The sequence below is a fragment of the Mauremys reevesii genome, linkage group 8 (genome assembly GCF_016161935.1).
Source record: "Mauremys reevesii isolate NIE-2019 linkage group 8, ASM1616193v1, whole genome shotgun sequence".
In the NCBI taxonomy this organism is placed as follows: Eukaryota; Metazoa; Chordata; order Testudines; family Geoemydidae; genus Mauremys; species Mauremys reevesii.
Genome location: NC_052630.1, coordinates 90,555,314 through 90,582,352, shown reverse-complemented (window position 1 = coordinate 90,582,352; position 27,039 = coordinate 90,555,314). Strand labels below are relative to the sequence as shown.

General features: G+C 40.6%; 1 protein-coding gene across 10 annotated transcripts in view; it reads left to right on the top strand.

Annotated features, from left to right (window-relative positions):
* Positions 1-27,039, top strand: part of PDE4B (phosphodiesterase 4B) — a 366,632-nt gene that overhangs the window by 210,804 nt on the left and 128,789 nt on the right. The window contains exon 1 of one of the 10 annotated variants that reach the window (XM_039484827.1): positions 18,687-18,804. The exons of the other annotated variants lie outside the window; for them this stretch is intronic. Coding sequence (XP_039340761.1) covers positions 18,758-18,804 — 47 coding nt within the window. The 5' untranslated portion in view covers positions 18,687-18,757. Of the gene's footprint in view, positions 1-18,686; positions 18,805-27,039 lie in introns of those variants that run through there. 10 annotated transcript variants of the gene reach the window in all.

Below are 27,039 nucleotides of genomic sequence, written 5' to 3'. Positions count from 1 at the left end.
CGGTAATCCTCTGGTCTGGGAAAAAAAATCCCGGCTTGCAGCTTCTTGAACAGGCCAGTGTTCTGAAAGATGCGTGCGTCATGCACCCTTCTGGGCCAGCCTGAATGTCAATTAAACGACGGTGATCCACAAACACCTGGAGAACCATGGAGAAATACCCCTTTCAGTTAACGTATTCGGAGGCTATGTGGGCTGGTGCCAGAATAGGAATATGCATCCCATTTATTGCCCCTCTGCGGTTAGGGAAACCCATTTGTTCAAAGCCAGCCACAATGTCATGCACGTTGCCCGTAGTTACGGTTCTTCTGAGCAGGATGCGATTAATGGCCCTGCAAACTTGCATCAACACAATTCCAACCGTCGACTTTCCCACTCCAAACTGGTTAGTGACCAATCGGTAGCTGTCTGGAGTTGCCAACTTCCAGACTGCAATAGCCACCTGCTTCTCCACCGGCAGGGCAGCTCTCAATCTTGTGTCCTTGCGCCGCAGGGTGGGGTCGAGCTCAGCACGCAGTCCCATGAAAGTGGCTTTTCTCATCCAAAAGTTCTGTAGCCACTGCTCGTCATCCCAGACTTGCATGACGATGTGATCCCACCACTCCTGAGCCCCAAAGTAGCGTTCCACGGTGGAGAGCATGTCCGTGAATGAGACAAGCAATTTTGTGTCGTATGCATTACACGACTCGCTATCATCATCAGACTCCTCACTGTCACTTTGGATCTTAAGCAGTAACTCGACTGCCAAACGAGACATGCTTGCGAGACTCTTCAGCATGTTCTGCAGCAGTTCGTGCTCCATTTCCACAAACCAAAAGGGAAGACAAAGCGCACTCTGCACAGAAACCGTTGAAAGATGGCGCCAAATGTGGACAGAAACACAGGGATTGCTGGGATGCAAAGCGATGCATCACGGGGCGTTGGGACAGGATCCAGAATGCCACGCATCCCATGTCCTCTTCCCACGAGCCACAGCGCCAGAATGGGAAGAGGTGCTCTGTGGGATAGCTGCCCATAATGCACCGCTCCAAGTGCCACTTCAGGTGCTGCGAATGTGGCCACACCAGTGCACTTGCAGGTGCCAGTGTGGACAGACTGGAGCAATTTCCCTGGTGCGCTCTCTGAAGGCTGATTTAACCAAAGCGCTCTACATCTGCAAGTGTAGCCACGGGCTAAGACATAGAAGGCCTGGTCCCTACTACTAGCTAACAAACTAAATTAAAGAGACAGTACAATTTAAACTTGATATACCAAGAGAGGAGAAAATGGTGCAGTGTCAAAGTGATACAGAAGAAATTCAGACCCTCAGTCCCAAAAAACTCAAAACAGATTTGGGGCCAGACCCTGAGCTATGTCTGGTGCAGCTGAGATAAAGTAGAGAGGACTATGGGGGCATTAAGTTACCTTTGAGCTCCCTGGTATACCCGGAGCTGGTCAGCCCTGTAACTTACCAGTTTACCATAACTTGGTAAACTGACTATATAATTATCATTATTACTTTTATTATCATACTGTGCTTTGTCATTCGTTATTTAAAGTGGTACAATCAAATAATAGTATTCTTCTAGAATGTAACTTTAGCTTGTACTAACCTTAGTAGTATCAGTTTAAAAAATATTAGCTAAACACATAACTTTAGACACGGCCGATGAAGGTTGCTTATTTTCAAATTGTATTTTTAGTTATATCTGTAAAATAACTTACAATTTGCATGAAAATAAATGCAGTTTCAGCTATGATACCAATAGCAATGATGGAGTTAAATGTTAGTGAGTCACATACATGATTGTGATCGGTAAACATAAATGCCAAAATAATTAGGAAAATAAATTCCCTTTCTTAATAAAAGAGAGGAAAAAACCTTAATTATGTAATCCCTTTGGGGTTTAGAGAGCATGGCCCCTTTAAATCTTTTTCCTAGGGGGGAAGGGGGAGAGTGAGAAAAAAGGAGGAAAACTCCAGGGGGAGCTCTGGAGCTCGGAGAGAGAGAGAGAGAGGCAGCAGCCTGCAGGCCCTAGCAAAGGAAGCAGCAGAGAACCTGCCTGAAGCCTGGGAAGGGCAGGGCGGCCGATCGGGGACACATCAGGACAGGAGCCAGGAGGAGCACTGTGCCGGGGGGAATCGCCCGAGAAAGACAGGCCGGAGCTGGACCCAGTATCACGGCTGCCCAGAACTGCGTGGGGCTGTGAGTACTGGGGCTTGTGACTCTGCACTGGGAACAAGGAGGGAGGCTGCTGGCTAGTTAAGTGGGGAGGTGGTCGCTCTGTGTGGCTTTGCAGAGAGCGGCAGAAGAGGGCACCGGAGGGGTTTGTTGCGGGAAAGACGACCAGGAGCACCCAAGACTCACTACTGGACTGGAACTTTGCTCAGGACTCCTGAACTCTGTGTGCAGACACATTGCTCGGTGTCTGTCCTTCCAGACTGTGCTACCACTGGGCCCCTGGGGCCTTGGTTTGGATGCAGCCCTGTTTTACTGCTCCCCTATATTTCCCCTTGTTGTTTTTCTCCTCTCATCCCTCTGTAAATAAATATTTCCCTTTCTTATATCCATTGTACTTTTCCTGTGGGGGGGGGTGTGTTCACTCTGGGGGGTTTGGAACAGGTGCCCCTGGGGTGAAAGGGATTTCTCCTGCTGCATTCCTGCGCGCACCTTCTCTTGGCCAGAGCTGCCTGCAGAGCAGACTCCATCTTGGCCACGAGGGCGCTAAAGTTACAATTACATATGTTAAAATTACATTTTTAGTGGGAAAAATGGACTAAAATAGAGTAGATAATGGCAGTAACACAGATTTTATGCAGATTTTATTTATTTTTATGTATCTCTAATAAAGATAGTGTACAAAGTATCAAACGTGTGTTTCTGATATCTGTGTTAAAGCTCTAGAACTCAAGGTTTGGGATTCTAAGACTTACTGAAAATGAACTTAATGGTCCAGCGAACTCCTCAGCCAACTCTTTTAGAACTCTTGCATTCAAGTTAACCAGACCTGCTGATTTAAAAATGTCTGACTTTAGTAACTTCTGTTTAACGTTCTCCAGCGATAATAGTGGAATGCAAAGAGCGTTATCACCATGTGATGAGACTATATAATCTTTTCCCCCCATTACAAAACAAATATTTATTGAACACTTCTGCCTTTCTTGTGTTATTATTGATCATTCTACCATTTCTAATTAGTAATGGACCAATACCACTGTCCGGATTCTTTCTGAAGTCAATGAGACTTACATGCATGATGGTCTGGTAAAATGACCAATCCTAGTGTTTGTAACTGAACTAAAATATAGCATCCAGGGTGAATAAAGCTTAAGGAAATGCTTCAGCAGAGTCTGGATGAAGAAAACTTTAGACACCAAAATATGTTCAGTGTAGATAATGATGCTGAGATAATGATACTGACTCTGAGCTCTCAGTATTTGGAAACTTCCCTTCAAGCATGAGATCTGATTAAAATAATGCTGTTCACTCTCTGCCTACCTTTTTGTAGCCATTGTACCAGTTTTAATAAATTTAGAAAAAATTAAGAAATGTTTCCAGGCAGTTGTATTTGTATTCAGAGGAAATTTAGAGCCAGATGTGGGGACGGTTGGGGAAGGGAGAAGTAAAGGAACAATTTAGTCCTACTCTCTTTTTTGCTCTTCTCGGGAAATAGCTCCATAAGTACTGCATTCACAAATTGTCATCTACTTGTATTAATACAAAAAGCCATAATGTAAAAATGTCAGTTCTTGAGTCAAGTAGATATAAAAGCCAGTGCTCTTGAGGATGGCAGCTTAAAGATGCTAGCAAAAAAAGAAAGTGTTGAGGGTCATGCTTCGTATTTCTATGGACGGTGTTAAAGTGGCAGTTGCTTTTTTTTCTTTGTATAAGTCTGTGCTGTAAGTGCAAGTAATTGAAAGCCATAGAAGCACAGTGTTCAAGACTAGGTTACTGTTTCTGGTTCTGGCCATTGTGCCTCCTGGTGTTCAAAAACGCAAGGGAAGTTGTTATACAGCATAGAAAATTACAACGCCAACATTTGCAAAATTGGGTGCCTAAAATTAGGCTATTAAAAGCCACATAGAGGCATCTTAAATAAGTGGCCTGATTAAAGTTGATGGGACCTTGTGGATGTTCAGCATCCCTAGAAATTTATTTAGGTACCTAAATATAAACAAACTTTAGGCAACTGGGTTTGAAAACTTTGGCTGCAATTTTAGGGCCAAATCTGGTGGTACCATCTTAAGAATCACTCTGGTGGAGGGGGATAGTTCAGGTGGATGCCACATGCCAGCTGTTGTAGGGACTGGGAAGCATCACAGTGGATGATGGGTAGCCTAACTGCTCTTACCTAACTACTCTGGCTTTTCTCCTCTCTAACTCCATATCCTTTTTATGGAAATACTCCAAAAATATAAGGAATCATAAGTTTAAAATTGTCTTACTAGTATTACTAGTACTGGATTTTTTTTGGTAAGTTATTTGATTTAACCACATCCAGAAAGCAGCAATCAATGTTTCTTTAGTAAATGACGAAGTACAATAGCTGCATCTCAAAAATCTGAAGGGTAAAGAGCTAATAAATATCATTTTATGCTGAAAACTCATTTTGAAATATTCGTGGTAGTTTCCCCTTCGATCAGATAAATGATTGTTATGATTGGTTTAGTCACTTAGAATACTGCAATGGAAACTACACATCCGCTGAAACATCTCTTACAAAAATTGCTTTGTGAAAGCTTTGAGATTTTTGAAATTTTCCAAAAGGAAACATACAGTTAAATCTCCCTAGAGAGGCAATAAAAATGTGGAACAAACTATAATCCAGATGGAAACCTGCTCAGTGCGTGCATAGTTTTTACATACAGTACATTCATAACTTTAATATTTTGGTTTTCTGTTACCAAGAATGTGCATGAAAGAGATTTCATCATATATACTGTTGACATAAAATAGATGAAAACTCTCTCACTAATTAATAGTAAGCTAAGTCAATATTAAGACATGTAGAAGATGGTAACAGAGCATAGCTCTCTCTTCTGAAATATCCATAAACCAGCTGTTATCATTGATTCATTATGTTACTTCCTGTTGGAAGCCTCTCAACAGTGTTCTTTGCGGGGTTAGAGAGCGGGTATAGTTTGTTTTCTTTTTTCTGACAGTTTCATATGCTTCTTGTACATCATATTCTTGACTATACGCCAGCTATTCATAACAGTCAAAATTAAATCACCGAGGTTTCACCTGCCCTGACATGTACCGCCAACGTTTCCTGTTTGCTTTCTGGATTAACATTTCTGCTTTCTGTATTATCTTAAATCTGCTGTGAAGGCAAGAGAGAGAGTTGACTGTCATACTCTGTGATGGGTTGGTGAGCAATGGTTTCCATGTGACATTAACCCAAATGTTTGCAGTACCATGACAAAAACTGAATAATCCATCCTGTAGGAGAGTGTCCTTTATCTAAGACTGGTGATTCTACCTGTATGCCTATCTTTATTTCTACATTGTTTCTGAACAACTGTAGTTTCAGCCCTTTCTCGTGTTTTTTGTAACCTATACAATCAAACCATGTAAAGGCTTCTTTCTGTAATATAGTAGTAGCCACTGGCCAGCCCTTCGTAAAGAATATCAGACATTTCTAATTCAAATGCTGTATTACTGGGATTCAGTACAATAAAAGAGCCGAATCCTGCTGTTTGATCCATGCAGGGTTTCTTTTGACTCCAGTAATCATGTGCATGCATCCTAAGAATATGCCCCTACAGTTATAATATAAGCCAATTTATAATGCATGCTAATAGACAAAACCCCTCTTAAAATGACTCTACGTTTTCTGTGCTAAATGTCTGATACTTAATGGCGTTTTAAAACAAATGGCATTCTAATTGGATTCAGGGGAACATGAGCACACAGTCTTTAACATGGAGGTTACTCCCTATGTCATCCTTTTTCTTTGCCTTCATTCGTTTTAAAGGAATTCTGACATAATACAGGAAAAAGAGGTGACACTTTTAATTGATATGCCATAATACTGTAGCACAATTTATTTTGTTATAGTGCTATCCTAGTCTAATACGATCGTATTTGCTTTTAATGCTCAATATAAAAGCATGTGATAACACATGGAAAACACATATGAGCCGTAATTCATATAATTAAAATCAGTTTTCCCCACAAATGTGTTATGTATTGGAATTTTGGCTTAAGGTCAATAATGAATTTTATTAAGGATGAAAATAAATATGAGGCCAGAGGAGCCATTCCCTTGAGGATAATGATAACTATATTATGGGGTGGCTGTTGTAGTTTCATTGGTAAGTTTGAATTGAGTTTTGCGCTTAAAGAGATTTGACATCTTTCTGTATGAAAAATTCAGTGCATCCTCATCAAATTATACACTTAGTTTGATTATAATATTACAAATGATATAGAATAAACTTTTTTATCATTTACAAGTAAATCTGTTATTTGGCGTATGAGTTACAATATATCATCTCTGCCACTTGTGGTGCTAGACTTGAGAACAGCGACTGTGCCCAGCCTTTACGCAGAAGGGTGAAGAGTGGTGGAGTCTCCTTGCTCTTTACAACTTTAAAGTGCTTTGTGGTCCATCCGAAGGTCAGGTCATTATTTCAAACTGGGAAATAATTTTTGTTTTGTTTCAGCACATTATCCCACTGTGAATGTAAAGCCCTATATCCCTTAGATTTTGTTCACTTTGGAAGTTTTCTTTTGTGGCTGGAAACGAGAGTGGTCTGGAATGTTGTTTTTATTGAGAAAGCAAAATTCAGGTGCAGCATTAATGTAAATCTTAAGTGAGAAGCTATTGTGTGCAGAACGCTTGGGTCTATTATAACTGACCTAACTTTAATTCTGCCCATTTCAAAATTGTTTTATTTAGGGGAGCATAAACTCACTTTGCGCAGGTGTAAATGACTATGCCAGGTGCAAGGCAGTGGAAAAGCAAACCCTGAATATTCTACCTGACAGTTAAACGAAGAGCCATCTGCATTGGCAAGAGACAGAAGTGCAGCCTATTCCTAATGAATACATACCTGTAATTATGCTTGCAGGCTGCTACAGTCCAACACTCACTTTCTTTATCTTAGACATGTATTCCTCAGGGATCCTCCTGTATATGCCACACAGTTTATTCTGTACCAAATCCAATTCCTTTTTGGAGTAGATAATTTAATGGCACACTAATTACTTACAGGTTTCAAGCATGTGAAGTATATTTTGTTTGTGGAAAAGCAATTTAAAAATGTAAAAAAATAGACTCATCATGGAATTTATATTTGACTCAAATGATGCAAAGCTTATTTTAAATTGATGTATTCTATGTTCTGATCATTTAAAACATTTTAAAAACCAGTGATATTTTAGATACAGCTATTTTAGTGCTATAATGTGTGACCCTGTAATGTAATGTACTTAGAACTGTTTGGTCGGTCTTAGGCGCACACTGTTTTGGGAGGGAGAGAATTTGAATTGCAAATCAGTATTTTTGCATTATTAATCAGTGTGACCAGTCGTAATGAATGGATGAAAGGAGCCTGAATGGATGAGTAGTTCATTCGGTCCACAGGCAATCTCATCCTTTCCCAAATCAGTACATGCCATTGTACTCCACAAACCAGCCTTTGTTTGTTGCATATAACAAAGAACCATGTAAACATTTGCAAAGTGGACAATAACACTTTGCGGAATAGCCACTGAAATATCCAGGAGCAGCATTATGTTGCTTATGAATGATCTGCTATAGCATTTACTATATTTTAATTTGTGGCACAGTTGGACAGATCTAAAAACAAGAAAGTAATTCCGATTATTACCTGGTATGTCTGACTAATATCTTGATCATACTAATGTTAAAACCAGATAGGAAAACACAAACATTTCTCTATAAATCCTCATTATGTTTTCTTTTTAAAATACATATGTGCTTTTGAGGCACCTCAAGATGTTCAGCCAATCACATCACTCAATCAGCTGAGCATTCCATGACAGCCTTGCAAAACTGAGCTCATCCACTTGCATAGGGCAAGAAACCTTTTTGATCAGCAATTAAAATACTATTAATTTTTTTTTTAATTTTCATCAATATGCTCAAGGGTTGAAGAATGCTTGTGTGAACACCTGTAATGGTAAAAGATTACAATGGTAATTTTACAATGCAGGTAATTTTACAATGCAGTTCTGCCTCTTTTCCAAAAGGAATGTAGCTTTCAAATAAATGGCCATGGACTATTCAATAATCATTCAGAGGTGGGAAAAATTTTATAACGTGTTTTAAAATTTGTTCACTTTTTGATTAAAAAATTAAAAACCGTATTCTCTATTATGTTAATTGGGATGTCCAGTGACTTTTCTCTTGCTGTAGTAGAAGTGTCAACGTAGTCTTAGCTAGGGTAAGACTGAACTTTGCCTTTTCCTCGTGGTCCTTTTTTCATTTGAAAATCTGGAAAGGGATGTAAGTGGGTGCTTATATAAATTGTGCATCTGGTTTATGCTACAATATCAAATCACTCTGTCAGCATAATCTTTCTATACATTTTCAGGGAACCCAATGTTGTGGTGTCTGGGCCAGCAGCTGGTGATAACTGGGGGGGTTAATAGCATGTGCCCAACTAAAAAGATATATGAAAAATGATTCTAAATCATCATGCTCATGTTCCACTTCTTCAATCGATGCAGAATGTAACATTTCAAAAAGCCAGGCTGGATCATGTTCTACAGTATTTTTCTATCCAGGGTCTGTAAAGAATCCACATACTTCTTTCACATCACAGTCTTCGCTGCTGGGTTAGGCTTTCCCAGGCTGAAGTGGCACTGTAGAAACTTATCACAGGATGTGTTTGCCAAGGCCTTCTATTGGCTCAAAATCTACTCTTTCCACTTTTTCTAGAGCTGCAGTAGCCACTTAATTCTGTCTCTGATAATGAAACTCTTAAAATGGTGCCTGTGGCATCCGGGAGACCAAGTGAGGAAAAAAACAATAAGTTTTTTAAACTTAGGGTATGTCTACAACAAAATTATGTTGACCTAAGTTACATCCACATATAGCCACAACAGTAATTAAGTCACTTTTGTGTGTCCACAGTACACCCACACTACCTGTACTTGTATCAATGCAGAGAGCAGTGCACCCTGGGTAGCTATCCCACTGTGCAACTTGCCACCATCTAGCACTGGGTGTTTTGGGAAGGGTTTGCAATGCCTCATGGGGGCAAATGAGTTGCACAGGCATGACTGGGAACATGATTTCACTGCCCCATAATGCAGTTTTCTCCATCCCATAATTTTTATCTGCATCCCATAAAGTTTCGCGCCTCTTTTCAAAAGCCCCACAGACCCGCTTGTCCACCATTACTGCATGGATCCTGCACAGCTCTGCACTATTGTGATGAGTGTTGCAAGCATGGGGCACTTGATCCTGCAGTATTTGCAGAGCTGCCAGAGGAGCCATGGGAAACATGACGATTCTAGGGAGGCTAGCTTGCTGTGGGACATAGGAAGAAACAATTCAAAGGTGTTGGTGGCATTCACAGAGCAGCTGCAGACTGTGGAGCGCTGGTTCTGGGCCCGGGAAACAAGCACTGACTGGTGGAACAGCATCTTTATACAGGTATGGGTTGATGATCAGCGGCTGCAGAACTTTCAAATGTGCAAGTTCACATTCCTGGATCTGTGTGCAGCGCTTGCCCCAGCACAGGGACACCAAAATGAGATCTGCACTGACATTGCAGAAGTGAGTGGTGATCGCTGCGTGGAAGCTTGCAATACCAGATTCCTGACTGATTGGTAGCAATCAGTTTGGAGTTGGGAAATCCACAGTGGGGGGTTGCTGTGATGCAAGTGTGCAGGGCCATTCATCGTGTCTGCACTCTCAAAGGACTCTGGGCAATGTGCAGGACATAGTGGATGGTTTTGCAGCACTGGAGCTCCTGAACTGCGATGGGGTGATAGATTGCACACTTATTCCTATTTTGGCACCAGAGTACATCAACAGAAAGGGCTACTATTCTATGGTATTGCGAGCGCTGTTGAATCACCAGGGATGTTATAACGACATCAGCATGGGCTGGTCAGGGAAGATGCCTGATGCACACAGCTTTAGGAACACAGACCTGTTCAGAAAGCTGCAAGCAGGAACTTTCTTTCCAGACCAAAGGATTACCATTGGGTATGTTGAAATGTCAATAGTGATCCAGCCTGCCCATCTCTTTTTCCCATGGCTCATGAAGCCATACATCAGCCACCTTGAGAGCAGCAAAGAGCGCTTCAACTACAGGCTCAGCAGATGCAGATTGACCATTGAATGTGCCTTTGGCCATTTGAAAGGCTGCTGGTGCTGTCTACTCATGAGATTAGTCTTCAGTGAAAAAAATCCCAATGGTTATAGGTGCCTGCTGTGTTATTCATAATATCTGTGAAATAATGGGGGAAAAGTTTCCACATTAGTGGCGGGTAGGAGTAAAGATGGACCGGCTGTCTGCTAATTTTCAGCAGCCAGATACCAGGGCTATCAGAAGAGCTCAACCCGGAGTTATTCGGCTCAGGGAGGCTTTGAAAGACCATTTTAACAGTTAGCCACAGTAGTGTGTGTTGCTTTAGTGTGCTCTGCCTGGCATTGCTTTTTTTTGCACTCTGGTATGAACCTTGTTATGAGTGCTGTGTGTGTAATAATATAACATTGCAAATGCATTTATTGCTATTATCTGTGAGTGATGTCAGCCCCAGCCAGCATATGTTATACACTGATAAAGATGAATTCAGTTTCCATAAATAGACTTTTATTCCAAACCCATGCAAACAGACTTTATAAATACAGGGGAAAGAACAGTCCCTTCTATTTCATAAACACATACACCAATTGTGTCATTCACAGGTCAGTGTATGTCCAGCTGTGATTGCCTGTACTCTCCCCTGGGTGGATTGGTAGGGGTAGTGCAGTGTCCCCAGACGCCACGTGGAATGTGGGAGTAGGGGCAGGGTGTAGGGAGGTCCCAGAATGCAGTTCTCTATGGGCTGCAGAGGGAGGCAAGCACGAGATTGTTGAACCTGAGGATCAACAAGAGTCTCCAGCACGTCTGTTTGCTGCTTGAGAAGCACTAGCATCTCCTGCTGCATGTCTCTGTCCTTTTCCAGTGTCTCTCTCCTCTTCATTGTACCCCATCCATGAGGATGATCCTCCAAACCCCTGTGCTCAGTATCCGAAACAGAAGAGACTTGCCGGATCTCTTGGAACACATCATCCTGCGTCCTCTTCCTTCTCCTTCATATCTAGCTGAGCTGCTCCACATTTCCATCAGCAAAAGATCCAATGCATGGAAGTACTATTGTGAGTGTATTCACAAGATAAATGGAAACTTGGTGTACAGAACTCATTCTTCTTGACCCACACAACTTGCAAGCAGTATGTTCTCACTTATCTTTGGGATTCATAGAACATGGTGGCAGTCCCAGCAATGGTGAATACAGCCCGGGAGTGGGAAGGAGGGAGTTGGGGCGGGGGGATAGCTCCTGAGCATGCATATATGCATATAGGGCAATTGAACTGAATACTGGCATGGTTTTCCACAGGCATTTGTGATTTTAGCTGATATCTCACTCCTGAGAGTAACAGAGGCTGTAGACATCCGGCTGTCGACAGGAGCCATATGCTGCTAGCCCGTGGCCTGCAATTGTGTCTGCTGAAGTAATTGCTAAGTGGCATGGGAAAGTGGAAGAAATAAGGCAGCCCTCCCCAGAAACCTTCAGCAGAGGATTGCAGACTGCCTTCAGGAAAGTTTCCTCGAGATCTCTATGGAGGATTCATGGGACAAACCAGTGCATATAAACGAACTGTTCTCTGCAGGGCCCCTTCTGCCTAACTGTATCAGGGAATGAGAAACAGATAGCAACTCTCCCTCTATTGGTTGTTTCACTACCTCTTCTAAGCATAAGTAAAAAAAGAATAAGTCAACAGATGTGCACCTGGAATTACAAAGCAACCTGCATACTTACCAGAGGTTCCTTCCCCTGCATCAGGCTAATCCGTGCTGGATTGTAGGGACTGGCTGGACTGTCCAGGAGTCAAAAACAGGTCCTGGCTTGCTGTGCCATTGGATCCCCTCCGGTTACCTGTCCCCCATACTTCTCCTCCTCCTCTTCCTCCTTGTCACTGTTCACGGTGGGGGGCCTGTGACAGCTGCTCCCTCAAAGTATCCATGGTGCTCTTGGGAGTGGGATCTTTCTAAAGGTGGCAGGTCTGTGGCTCCACACAAGAGGAACTGTTAGCCTCTCATGCCTTCTGGTACGCCTGCCACAGCTCCTTGGCTTTCACACGCCTGCTGTGGGTCCCTCTTGTAGCCCTTCTCCTCCATATCTTGCTCCATGTCCGCTCATAGGTATTAACATTTCTATGGCTGCACTGGAGCTGTGCCTGCTGAGCCTCTTCTCCCCACAGACCCAAGAAATCCAACATCTCCTGTGTGCTCCAAGCAGGGCCATGTCTGCAGCTGGATAGCTCAGTGGTTTGAGCATTAGCCTGCTAAACCCAGGATTGTGAGTTCAATCCTTGAGGGGGCCATTTGGGGAATGGTCCTGCTTTGAGCAGGGGGTTGGACTAGATGATCTCCTGAGGTCCCTTCTAACCCTAATATTCTATGATTCTATGTAGCTGGCATGGTCAGTTGGGCACTTGCTAGGTGTCCTGGAGAGTTGCTAGGTGAGCTCTCCATGCAGGAAATGGAATTTCAAAAATTTGTGGGGCTTTGAAGGGGAGGAGTGTGTACTTGGCCACCGGGCAGCAGAGTTCAAAACGGTCACAGTGGAGCATTGTGGGACACTTCCTGGAGGCCACTAAAATCAATATAAGTCATGCAGTGTCTACACTGGCACTAAGCACTATGCCTCTTGCAGAGGTGGAGTTATTAAGTCGGCGTAGCAGCTAAAACATTTTATTGTAGATGCTTACAGAGTTAGGTCGACGTAAATAGCCTTATACCAACCTAACTCTGTAGTGTAGACCAGGGCTTAGAATGGCAGGGGAAGTAGAGTTCTTGGCAACAGTTGAACCAGATGTATGTTAAAAGTTAAAATATGTTGAACATATTCTTGAAAATTACATTTTTGATCTAATTTTGGGGCCATTCTTCTCAAATTGTGGAGTCTTTCGTCTGATTCTTTAGTGCGGAATAATTATTCTTCTGTCTGAGAAGCTATAGGTGAAAAACCAAAGAGAAAAGTCTCATTATCCTGCCTGCCCATCCACTGCCACATTCTTTACAATGATCTACACCAAGCTCAGGCGGTTTGAGTAAGGAAAGACTGGAAATACGAACTGACAAAACTATCAAAATGGGGGCAAATAGAAAACACAGAACCAAAGCTAGGTGACAGAGGAAAGAATCAGTGGCACACGAAAACCACCAGTCACCAAACTAAATGTGTTTTCTAAAACTGTCCTAACAGGAACCTGGTGGATAATAAACAGAGATCTCATGACTAGAGACTCAGATGAGATCTAAGGTGCCAAAATAAATGCTCCTCTATGCCTTTATGGGGAAACTTCCTTCAATTTTTTTTCTAGAATGTAAATGTTAATCACCTGTCTAAATTTTACTGAACATGCCTCTTAGATCCTGATGCTATAGCACTAGAGAAGAGGTGGTACAATAATAACTACTCAGTCAGGCATTCAAGATCGTGTCTCTTAATTTCATGGATGTTGCAAGCTGCTTTAAAAAAAAATTAAAAAATTAGTCAATCAGAATCTCACTTGTTATTCTTTCCTGATACAAACCTAGTCATTCAGGGTTGCAGACAGGGGCTCAACAATATCAAGAGAGCTTTCGTTCAAAGGACCACAAAGACATTTCTTCTTTTTCCAGCCTTTTAAGTGTGCCATCAACACAATCATTTAGCTATTCTGGTGTTTTAACTCAGCAAACTGAATCCTAGGGAAAATCAAGCAGGACAAAAATCATCTAGTGAATCTAGACAGTGATAATGACTCGGACATTTGAAAAACCTAAAGAAAATGGTAATCTTTTTTTAATGGAGCTAATCTGAGAAATTCTGAGCACCTCTCATTTACTGGTCAATTAAACTTAGGCCAGGTTATGTGCTTACAACACACTGTCTTTGTACCTGGTCGTATGTACCTGGTCCTATGTATACACGCATTTGTTCATTTTTGTAGGTATTAGGCCTCTGCCTAAGGGTGAGTGGACCTTTAAGGGATGATGGCTCAGCCTCACCTGTAACTCACCCAGTACGCCTTTACATATGGAGAAACTAAGCAAAGTCACATGATGGGGGCAGGGCATGTGACTGAAATCAGGCCTTCTGGAGCAGAGATAAAAACAAAAGCCTCTGGAAAACCAAGGAGGAAGAAAGAGGGCAGACAGCTGGGAGAGGAGCCTGACAAGGGGAACTTTCCTTCAGCCCAGCCCCAGAAGGACGGCTGTGGCCTCCCTTAACCAAAGGAATTGAGTGTCCTACAAGGGTGAATTGGAAGCCTAAGCGGGGATGGCCTTGGGCTGAAGAACCAAAGGAGACGGTATTGTATAAAGAAAGGTGACATTACTTGAAGTACTCCAGGCTGTGAATAAGCTGTTGGGAGAACCAGGATGGGACTGGGTGCATGGTGCAGGCAGGGCCATACTGTGGCAGAAAGGGGCATGCTTGCGACAATACCCTGTCATGTCTTCAAAATCTTTCTAAAGATGGTAACCATCATATTATCTTTTCTTAATAAATAGTTGCATATAAAACAATCTACCTTCTCTCTTGTTGTCTGAAATGATTGGCAAAAAGAACAGGAGTACGTGTGGCACCTTAGACACTAACAAATTTATTTGAGTGTAAGCTTTCGTGGACTACAGCCCACTTCATCGGATGCATAGAATGGAACATATAGTGAGGAGATCTATATACATACAGAGAACATGAAAAGGTGGGAGTTGCCCAACCAACTCTAAGAGGCTAATTAATTAAGATGAACTGTTGTCAGCAAAAAAACTTTTGTAGTGATAATCAAGATAGCCCATTTAAGACAGTTTGACAAGAAGCCGTCAGGATACTTAACATGGGGAAATAGATTCAATGTGTGTAATGGCTCAGCCATTCCCAGTCTATATTTAAGCCTAAATTGATTGTATCTAGTTTAACATATCAATTCAAGTTCAGCAGTTTCTCGTTGGAGTCTGTTTTTGAAGCTTTTCTGTTGCAAAATTGCCACCTTTAAATCTGTTACTGAATGACCAGAGAGGTTGAAGTGTTCTCCTACTGGTTTTTGAATGTTATGATTCCTGATGTCAGATATGTGTCCATTTATTCTTTTGCGTAGAGACTGTCCGGTTTGGCCAATGTACATGGTAGAGGGGCATTGCTGGGACCTGATGGCATATATCACATTGGTAGATGTGCAGGTGAATGATCCCCTGATGGTGTGGCTGGTGTGATTGGAAGTATTTTAGAAGTAAAAAGCCCCTTCTTATAAAAGTATAGTAATGGAGGTGCACAAAATCAACTGGTTTAGTGGCAAAGTATTTGGAGTATTGATTACCTCTCCACCTCCATATGCAAACCCAGTTCCTTATGGAATTTATTGCATTATCAGTAATTATGGAACTTCACAAATATTCAATACCTACACTTATATAATGTGACTTCTTATGGAATTTCACAAATATTCAATACCTACACTTATATAAAGTGACTTACTGATTTTAAGTGTCAAACAGTGCAAACAGGTATGGATTAATGCTTGAACCTAATCCTTAAATAGTTCTTCAAATCAGCATTTTCTTTTCTCAGTTTCTAATCTTTGGTTGCAAAATATTTTGGTCCCTCAAGTCATGACTTGGACTGGAAATATTATTACATACTAACTCTTTAAATGTTTGAAATTCTATTTAAAATCCCAATTAATAAAATGTGATAAGTAGCACCATTCCATTACAGTTCAGTACTTAAATGTACAGGCATGACTGGCCATCGCCAGTTTCAGATGTCAGCCTATGGAAGATATTCCCCCAGCTGCAGTATGTGACTCATTATTAAATGCCACTAGCTGTTCAGCTGATGGCTGAAGTTGTTTCAGTCGCTTTCATGCTGTTAGCCCATTGATGGACTGCCCACATTCTTTTGTATAGTTCGAGAACATTTCCTTTTGAATCACCTTTGATTCTGATGAATTGTAAGACCATTTGTAAATCACCAGCTCCCTGCAAATGATGTTTCCTTATAATCCAATCCTGCTTTTGCTGTGCTGACCTTGAAATCCCTTAGTTATTTTTGATATTGGGAGCAAAATGTGTAGACATCATTCCAATAAACAGAAAAAAATCCTAATGTCCTATCTTCTTTCCTGCACTGACTTTTTTTTGCCAGCAGACGAAATTTTGGGCAGTACACGCCAGCCTAATTAAAGAAACCTCACATAAAGGAACTTGTACATTCTTAATGTTTGGGGTGGCGAGGAGGAAGACCCATTTTGAAGATTCTAGTGCTACAAAACAGGAAGCATTCAAAATTCTTCCAGAAGTAATTCTGTTAATTCTAATTAATTCCTCTTTTCTAAGTATGTGAAAATCCACAATGGGATTTTTGTCCCAGTTTCAAATGACAAGCATTAAAACCAATAAAGCAGATATTGTTTGGCCATCAGCCATGTCACAGTTCAGGGTAACTACACCTGTATTCCCCCCTCTATGGTCCACTAAGGGCACCCGCTCTCTAACTTCTCAGCCATCATCTGTCTTGGGCAGAGACATATGTCTCATTCTCTCCTAACACAGGTATTTCCAGACTGCACAATTCCCTGCCTACATTGTAAATTCCCCAGCAACTCAGACTGCCTAAGCAGGCCTGCTTTACTTTTCTCCCCAGAGGGCTATAAACTCTGTACTTGCCCATAGTTATAAAGTACCACACAGATTTTCCTAAGCAAGCACATTCATTCTTAGGATGAAAGCATTACAGAGAAAACATGAAAATAATATTAATTAATAAAAACATACAGGCATGCTAATAAGCTTACCAGAGATCACCCCAACTCCAGTAAGTGCTCTGGTAGAAGTCAGTCCTTCAAACCACACGGTTGTTGGGTTTTTTTGTGGTTACAAGTTAATAACCGCCTTTGCTCTGAACAAGCAAACCAATGAATCTTTATACAGTATGGGCCTCTGAGCTTGTCCTTATGCAACAGGTGATCAGCAGACAAAGGTACCCTCCTCAAGGCAAAGCTTCAAAAGGCTGAATTCTTGCATAACCGGAGGGGCTATATTTGCATACATCTCCTCTAATTGTTTCAAATAGACCTTTGAAGCTCATAGCACTTCCCAGATTTGCATTAGTTGTGTCTCCACCCAGGAATGTTACATACAATCCTGCAATAATACATATCATTTGCATTTTTAACGCAAAGAACTCCTAAAAGACATACAGTAATTCAGTACGATTTAACCTAGCTTCGGTAAAGTGTGTCCATGATATTGCCATATCTGCCACAGTCCATTTCAGAAACATTGCCATCGGTGTTGCATTTTAGTAGCATTAGAGGCCGTGGCCCACTATGCTGCTGCCCTATGCGGCAAGTGAATGTGCAGTGGTTCAGATCTACTGACCTGGCCCAGCCTCCCTGCTGCTGCTGCTGTATTGATGTAGAGCTGTAATCCATTAGTGCACAGGGAATGCTGAGTCTGCCTACGCAGCTTCTTTGTGCCAGTCCTCCCTAGACACAGGGGAATTATGTTGTTTCTGATGTTTTTAGCATCAGGAATTAGCTGTGAAGCTGGTAATGTTCCATTTTACATTCAAAAATGAGAATCACCAGAGCCCAGACTTCTCACACAGAATTGCACCAATGGGCAAACTTGCTCAAGGGCTAGTGTATTATGGATGCTCTTGTAAGCAATACACCCCGCCAACTGAAGTAAAAGATCAGCAGAAAAGGGCGCTGAAGATCCCCATTTCCAAATACAGCTGCACCCTGGGATAACAGGGATAAAACAAAGACAGCATCTGTGATTGTACATCCTGTCTACTGATGATAATGTAGTTTTGTAACAGAGCCATTTCTTTTACCTCCCCTGTAATCTCTAGTGATGAAAATAACTTTATAATCTAACCTGGGTTTTCCTCTTTGTTGCGGTTTGTGTGTGTCATTCAAGAAATTTGATCCCGTGTGTTAGGTGTCCTTTCAACATGCGCTGAAAGGCTAAACAATGTAAAACTGGTCAAACAGGAGGTACTACAGCTACAAACAAATGTGAAGTATAGAGAGAGACTGAGCACCGTGGAGCTTAGTTTTTAAATCATTTATCAGAGAACGTTTTGATTGGATTATTAACCTGGTGAATGGGCATTGAATACAACATGAAGAGGATAAACAGGATTCTAAAATAGGGATGTTTCTTGTGTTTGGAAAATGGTCTCCTTGTTTTGGTTTCATTATCATGGGAAGGGAATACACAAATGAAAGCAGGAAACTGCAGTCGAGGTTTCGTCAGGAATATATATTTTTTTCTCTGGTATAAATGAAGAAATATGGGAGTCTGTAGAGGATGTTCCAAACGTACCCTTACATTTTGATTGCCAAGTCATTTGCATTCATATATAAAGTGACATCCACCCTGAAATGGGAGTTGACATGTAATCACAAAGAATAAAAACTCCTTGAAATAACTAAGTGCCAGCGATGAAACTAAAAGAAGAAAGAAATTTGGAATTTATGAAAAATGTACTGAATGAATTCTGAAGAGTGGAAGAGAAATATCTTTGAAGATGTTAAATATAAATTATTTTCCTAATCGGCGTCATTCATGGATATGGTAGGTATTTATTTGTCTTTGTCCAGAACAATGCACTACACCTTCTTCTGGGGAAAAGAGCTAGGAGGATATTTAATTTACATAGAGTAGAAGTGAAATGAAGAATATTGATTAAGAAATATCTTCCTAAAGTTGCATAATTTTAACTGAGCTATTTCTAATATTTTCTTTTACTCCACAGATTCTTGTTCTTTATGATTCTAGCAATGTTGGCAACCCTAAACCTCTTATAAGTTTTGATAGCAGTTTTGGGGGTGCCAGGAATGCAAAATTGAACCTTCTGTGCTTTGTTCATTTTTATTATACTAAGTCATCATGTCATGAATAAATCACTGACTATGCATTAACGTCTAAATGTATAAAAGTAAGTGACCTTTTTCTTTTATTTGTTAAGGCTTACTTGACAATCAAGGAAATGTTTTTTGCAAAAAAAATGTGCTTGTATGAAATTAATTCTTGAATTTAAAATTGTACTAAGTCACTAAAGTCAATATTTTTCACCTGAGCATAATTCTTTGGTTTTATCTGTGTAACTTTCCAAGCCACCCCTGTTCTGTCAACTAATGTTATAGTTTTAACAGATATGCAGCTGTTGTTGCTATTCTAAAAGAGATCTTATTAGGGCAATACTGGAAGTTTCATCAGGTTGTGTCATTATTATTTATTTTTAAAAGCCATACAAATTGTTTTAAAACAATGTCCTATAGCATATAATGCATCTTTATATTCATTTCTATTGTGTTATAATGTGCTGTTTATTTGTAGTTTTAGACAAAGACACAATTTTGCTGTTAATGTATGAAGTACCAGGGTACTTTAAAAATTTAAGTACTACTACTTTTTATTGTAATTATAGTGTTGATAACACTTAACTCATTCCTTTCGGCTATTAATGAGCAAACAGAATAAGGATTAGATATTTCTTTTGCTCTGAATAAAAATCAGGGTTATAGTTCCAGAAATGTACACAACACTTTACAAACTTAAAGGTATGTTTCCTATTCCAGAGCTTAGAGTCTAAGATAGTCAAGGTACACGGTGAGCAATATTTCAGGGAAGGGAGAATGAGGAGAGGTTATTGCTGAGGAGGAGGAAGGAAAAATACATTACTGAAAGAGGTAGGAGTATGGAAAAAATTGAGGCAATAGAGCGGACGCTTAGTGTAGAAAATTGGGACACAATTGTAAGTATGGGGGTAGCGTTATAGTGAAGAACAACCTATACATGTGTAGAAAGGAATAGAGGAAAGGAGGGTCTGACCCTGCAAAGTACTAAGAGCTTTCTTTGAAGTGCTGAGTGACCTCAACTCCCAGTAACGTTGAAGGAGATCAGGCCCCAAAGTGCTAAATAGGATTTTCTTAATTTTATACTAGTTATTAGGTAGAATAAACATAAGGACTATCAGTCGTCCATCCTTGTGCAAGTGTTCATAAATTGATCATTAGCTGAGATGAAAAAGAATATTCTTCCATGGTGTATCCTGATACACTGTGAAGGTTCTGTGTCTTGAACTGAAGCATTTGGAATTCGCCACTTTCAGAGACTAGGTAGATGAATGAGCCATTCTGATATGGCATTAATGGTTTTACTAAGGCCATTGCTTTGGCAAAATATTACATGCCCATCATGCATGAGAACATTGCTAACTGATAGGACCACTGAAAGTCCCAAACAAGAGAGAGAGGAAGGTGAAACTTTATTTGAATATGGCTTTCTACCAAATTGAACAGGACCACATTTTTTCCTTAAAGGGTCATGTAAGCTTATTTTAGTTAGGGTGACCAGACAGCAAGTGTGAAAAATCGTGACGGGAATTGGGGGTGGGTGGGTAGGAGGCACCTATATAAGACAAAGGCCCAAATATTGGGACTGTCCCTATAAAATCAGGACATCTGGTCACCCTAATTTTAATGCTGAGAACACTCTAGTCCAGATCTGGATTGCTGGGGCTAGCTATACTTACAACACCATTTGGGTGTTTTAATCAGAAAATACCACTTTTAGCCTCTGCATTTTGTGTCGTACAGAGTTTGTTGGCTGCCTGAAGACAGACTCAACTGTTTAAATGGTCTTTTGTTCGCTCACAAATTGGCCAGATGCTTTCAGTGGCACAGGAACCATATAATTTTGGTGTTAGCTGTACAACTGACATAACTAACTGTTGTGCAAGAGGTCCTTTACCTTTTGACAGACACACTAGTAGCAAAGGTCTCTTTATACTAAGTTACTTTAAATTTCTACACACATGATAATGGCAGAAAGGGATTCAAATTGGTAGACTTGTATGGTTTCCAGATATGTGTTCTTTAATATCCCAGCTGGAGCTTGGCAAACGCGAGACCACATGAAGCATCAGAATGTATGTAATATGAGCATACAGCCTGCAGACTTTCTGTGTGAAGGCAAGTTCATGCTGCACAGTAACACCAGGGGACGTGGTCAGTCACAAGGAAGCGAATGTGACAGCTCTCATGGAAGAAGCTGTGTATTACACTGAGATTTAAGTGACAAGCCAAAGGATTATAACTCTGAGCAATCACGAGGCAAAGATAAACGAGAGATCACGTGGCTCTTATCCATCAAGTGACAGGTGTTGGTGCCCGGGCTAGCAGAACACATGTAGACCTAAGTCAGAATTATTTGAGTGGTTCCCCTTTGCATTTATTGGGGATGGGAGGAGTTAGTTTGATTTAGAGAGTTCCCATTATATGAAAATCACAGTTCTCTTAGGATATTAACTTCAGCCAATATCAAAGTATTCAACAAGATTCCCTATTAAGATCTGACACCTTTATTGCATTCATGCAGCATGAAGGGGCCAAAAAACTATTTCAGATTACCAGCAAAGTATTCCCCTGATGGTGGTGGTGATGTACTAGACCCAGTCTTTGTACCAGCAGGAGGGGTGTTCGGGGGAAGAATGGGACAGGGAGGGTCATGACGAAACAAAGAGCTGCTTTGCCAATCCTCAGCTGGCCTAAGGTTAAGTAAGAACCCTAAACTAGCAGCATATCTTAGAGCAGCCCCGCTCTAAGCATTGTAGGGACAGGAGCTGGTACAGGCAGGCCATTAGGATCAGGGAGTCACAATGGCCTCTCAGACTTTCCCCACCTATTATCCTACATCAAATAGAGCATGAGAGAATCTGTCCCATTGTCATCAGCACCCATCCGCACATCATTACATTTGGGAGAGGGGCATCTTTCATAATTGATCCGGGGGTGGGGGGATGTAACTCTGTATCCTGTGCTAATCTGGAGGGGTATTTCCAACCTGTACTCTGACATCTCTGGAAGTGATGCAGAGACTTTTAGCTCCTGAATGGCACTTGTCTTGTGTGACAATTGAGCAACAAAAACTCCGTGATGAAACTCTGAAAAGCAGCATAAAACTATAAACTTGTATAATCTTTGCTTGCAACTGATGGAGAACAGAGAGGAGCTAAACACCTGCAGCTCTCATTGATTTCTGTGGGAGTTGCAGGTGCTCCTTGCAATCTTGAAAATCAGTCCCCAAATGTAAGACTGTTTATCCTAGTAATGATAAACACAGGATGTAAAATGAAAAAAAAAATAGCCTAAGTCATGAAATTAACTCTTTTTATAAGCAAAGCTATTGCTGAATATGAGGATGGCATTTTTTGCATAAAATAGCGCTGTAAATACAATATTTTTTGTCATTTTAAATATATATCGAACTTTGAAAAATGTTAAAAGTGTAATTTTGATGCTTATTTGCTTATAATTAAACTTTCTATCAAACCATCTCCCTGGAAGCACCCAGTGAATATTCTGCAGTTAGAAGCAGGCAGTCTGCTTTAGTTAACAGCTTTTCATTAGCATCACTTGCTCTGTTTTTGATGAAATTATAATAACTCAGCCATAAAAAAATGACCTTTTTTGAGTTTTGCATTGCAAGGTCTCAACCTGGATGCTATTTTTTTACTACATTTGGTTTATGTTTTAGTTTATGGGACAGCAAAAATAATTGAAGCTTTGTGGTCATCTTTTGTGCTCCTGCAGAGTAACTCAAAAAGTACCTTGTTTGAAAAAGTGAAATTGTGCTAGACATTCCTTCATAATGGAGACTGATTATTTTATTTTTGTTTATAAAAAGCCCTATGCATTTAGACTCTGATCCTGCAAAGATTTAGAGATTACTTGAGTAATTTTTCTTAAAAATCTACCCCTTTGTAGGGTCAAGTGCTTCAAATGGTTTGGCAATAGGGAATTGGAAAGTGCACATTAATTACCTTCTATAACCTTTCACTCTTTATTTAGTCTTATGGATCCTGGGATATGAATCCATTGTGACAATGTATTTGATTATTACGTAATTATAGATTGGGCATAATTTGTGGAGCTAACATCTCAGGCCATGCATAACAGGAGTTACTGAGGACGTTCTAGGCAAGTACCTCTGAGTCAGATATATTAGTATGCAGCCTTATTAGTATGCAAACTCATTCCCTGGCCCAGACATGGAAACCGAGTACTCTCACCTGTGCAGATTATTAATGTCCCTAGCAATGTGGTACTGTTAGCAGTTGTCCAAAGCATAGCCATCCAAAACAATAATAGTCTTTTACACTGATGCCATTATGGGCAGTTATAAGGTAGGTCTGAAAGTATTTCATACACACTATCACTTTGTGTTATCCCTATAGATAAATTCTGTATTATTAGTTCCATTATTCAGACTAGAAAAATGAGGTACGGGTCAGTTAGGACTTGCCTGTGGCCACATAGGGAATTTTGTGGCAGCGCCAGGAAGAGAACTTGAGTGTCTTGAATCACAATCACTTGCTTTACTCAAAAATCTATCATTCCTCACATTAATTAGGCACCGCAGTGAGAGTTAATTATAAAATCTCCTATAGCTCTACATTTTCTTGCTTTTGTGGGTTTGAGACAGAGCATTAGAAATACTTTAATAAAACATGTAAGTAATCTTAATGCATTGTTTAATTTCTTGTGTAAAGGTGTCCTGTTTCTACTATAAATAGCTGATAATTTCAGCTAAGAAATCATTTTTACATAGAGAATGTTTGAGAGACATAATGCAGAAGTCTGTAGGCACAGTTTAGACATGAAAAGCCAAATATCTTTCATATGCTCATATATGGCTTTAAAAAGGACAAAGAATGCATTGTTGAAAAATGTTTTCAGTGAAAATAATGCCATGAGTTAAAATATGGCTCTTTAGCAATAAAATGTTTGATGTAGCTGGTCTGATCATTGTTTTTAAAAGAGAAGTATATATTTCCTTTTGCTGTTTGAAAAGCTTGTACTGTCTTGTACTGATAGATGATATCTGGTTGCAATTCCTTTCTGATTGGATGGTATTTGAAAAGTTGTTCTTTCACCGAAGTGGAAAGTAGTTACAACATTTGAGGTTTTATCAATTATATCATATCAATTTATGTAATTCTGTCAATTAGTTTGTTTAATTAGTGATCTTAATTTTGATAACTTGGAAACACTGTTTCACATTTATCTTGTATTAGGCATTCATTCTGAAAGAAAAAGCTTTCTGATCTTAGGGTACTTTTTCACTGCTTAGAAAGAATATCTTTTCTAATCAAAAAGTATGTTGTGTACAGCTGATATGGAATTTCTGTTGATGCAATGCTACAGCAGATGTTCTTAAAAAGGCTTTTCCTTCTCATATTTACTTTCATTGATCTTCTCTTCCCCTTTGTTCAGTTCAAATGGAACCATCTATCTGGCTTGCCTGATTGTGGTACAAAGCTGCCTTTTCAGGGGTGGGGGAGGTTGATTAAAATCTAATAGATTTTCAGTCCTTCCATTTCTGCCTACTGTGCTGGAGTAGCCTTCCTAACAGCTGTTTTCAGTGCCAGCATTGCACACATGCTCCGACACAGGTTTGGTCACTGGATGCATGCATGCGCAAACTACAACCCACTGGATGCTCAGCCTGCACCATAAATCACCCTTCTCATTACTGCAGATGGAGCCCCCATCAAGTGCAGCTCTGTTGAACACAAAGATGTGAACCCCTTTTCACATCTGTCAGTCAGTCTCTCTCACACACACATTCACACATGTTCATGCATTAGACCACACGAGTTCTGTTACTTTTTGGTCGGGATTTCCCTGTGGGGAAAAAGGGACAGGATTTTCCCCATAAGGTAAAATTTTGCCCTGAGATCTGCATTGCAGACTTCCATTTTCCAGAGAGCTTATGCCAGCAGCCTTCACTCTAAACTGGCAATCTGCCCACAGTCTCCTGTCCTATGAAAAATGTGTCACCAAAGCCATACTACATATCCTTTGTGTTTTGATGGTGGAGCTTCAAAATTGCGTAAGGTTTGCCCCAAAGTAGGTATTCAGTCAAATATGTGGGTTGTTTGTATGCTTAAATCTGAAATGGATGAATTTGGAGTTTAAACTACAGCCAGTTTGATGTGGAACAACTTATTCTTGAGAATCTATAGATTCTCTATGTAACCAAGAGGGAGCTGTCTGCATTTATCAAGTCTTTAGCTTCTTATTAATTCAGTAATTGTTAGCCTGTTCCTGCACTCCTTACTCCCAGGCCTGATTTAGGCAAAACTCCAATTGATTTCATTTGGTTTTTGGTGGGCATTCTGTTTAAAGACTGAAGGGTCGGCCCTCTCTGGCTGAGTTTGTACAAATACAACTCTAAACTTCACAACCAGCTCTTCTGATTTTTCTGTGACGCTGCTGGGAAATGCATCCGATCATCATGGCTCATTTCTGTTACGAAATGCCGAGTGGCCTTTGGCTGTTTTTCCCTTTGGCAGTCAGTAAATCATATGCAATTACATTTTGTGGACTGTAGGCGCAGGTTGCGGTTGAGTGTGCAGACCGAGAGTGCATTCCACAATTGACAGAGCAAATATGGATTAACTTCAGATAATTTTCCTGTGAAGGTTAATTAGGAGTTCCCCCATCTGGCACTTAGAAAATTGAAAGATGACTGGGACCCCTAGGTGGAACTTCAGGTCATATACAAGTTAAACACTGGCCCAGGTTGACAGACTGCAGTTCAGATTTTCCTCAATATGCTTTTATTGGAGCTGCCAGTGGAGGGCCAGCAAGCTTCCAGTCTGCGAGCTTAATAGCAGGTGCATTCCTAGTGTGGGGCATGCTGTTGGTTTCGGTTTTTATACTCCTGTCATCACCACACTGTATGAGTGCCTTACAGGATTGAGAGATTATTTTTAGTCGGACTACAGAGGAATGGAGGACCATTGTATTTCTCTGTGTGTTCTTTCCCCACATGGTTTTCCTCCTGCAGCTGTTGCCATGTCACAAGGTCCTGACCCTTCCACCAAGTTTCCATTTTCACAAAGGAATGTAGCTGATAATCCTCCCATGGAAAGATCCCAAAACCAAAAGGGTGTCTGCTTGATATGCCATAAATGCCACTGCCCTGAGAATGTGCAGCTATCTACTGATACTTTGGGACTCTATGTGTGAATCTTCATACATGCGGACTGAAATTCTTAGGTTCCCAAGCAAAAAGCCTTCCCACACCTTATACAGCCCTGAAAGGTCTGTTCATAATAGCAGTCACTGCAGTCTTGGAAACAGGGTGCTGAAAGGGGGCACCCTGGGCACCCCTTCTTCCACACTGGCCCACAGAGCAGAGCCAGTGCAACCTGCTCTTTCCTAATTGAATGGAGCAGATTGCACCTTCCACTGTGGGCAAGGAGTAGCTCCAGAACAATTATGCCTCTCAGAAACACCTTCCCCAGTGCCGCTGCCACCTCACACACAGGGCTGTGGAATTTAAGCCACAATCTAGCCTTTAGGGTTTAAACTACTTTACGTAATCTTTCCTAACCTTAATACCCATGATCATAAAAGCAGGTTTAGTATGTAATACAGCAAAGCATTTGTTAGAATTCTCTCAGTCTGTGCTAAACCTAAGTATTGGAAAATCAGTAAATACACTGTAACAATTCAAAACAAATAACAAGACAAGAAGAGTCTTTTTCTTTAAGAACTAATGGTCTCATAATTTCATTTCTTCTTGATTTTTGTTTTATATTTGACAAGCGAAAGATTATAGAATTGCACCATTTCTCTGTGAATTGACGTGTACATATTTTTTGAAAAGAGAAATGTTAAAGCTAGAGAAAGATGTTTTTAAAAAGCTAACAGACATTTTGCTTGACTGGATTTATATTAAGAGCTATAGAAAAATGTATAGATGTATATCTTTTCTGTAGAGCAATTGTAAAAC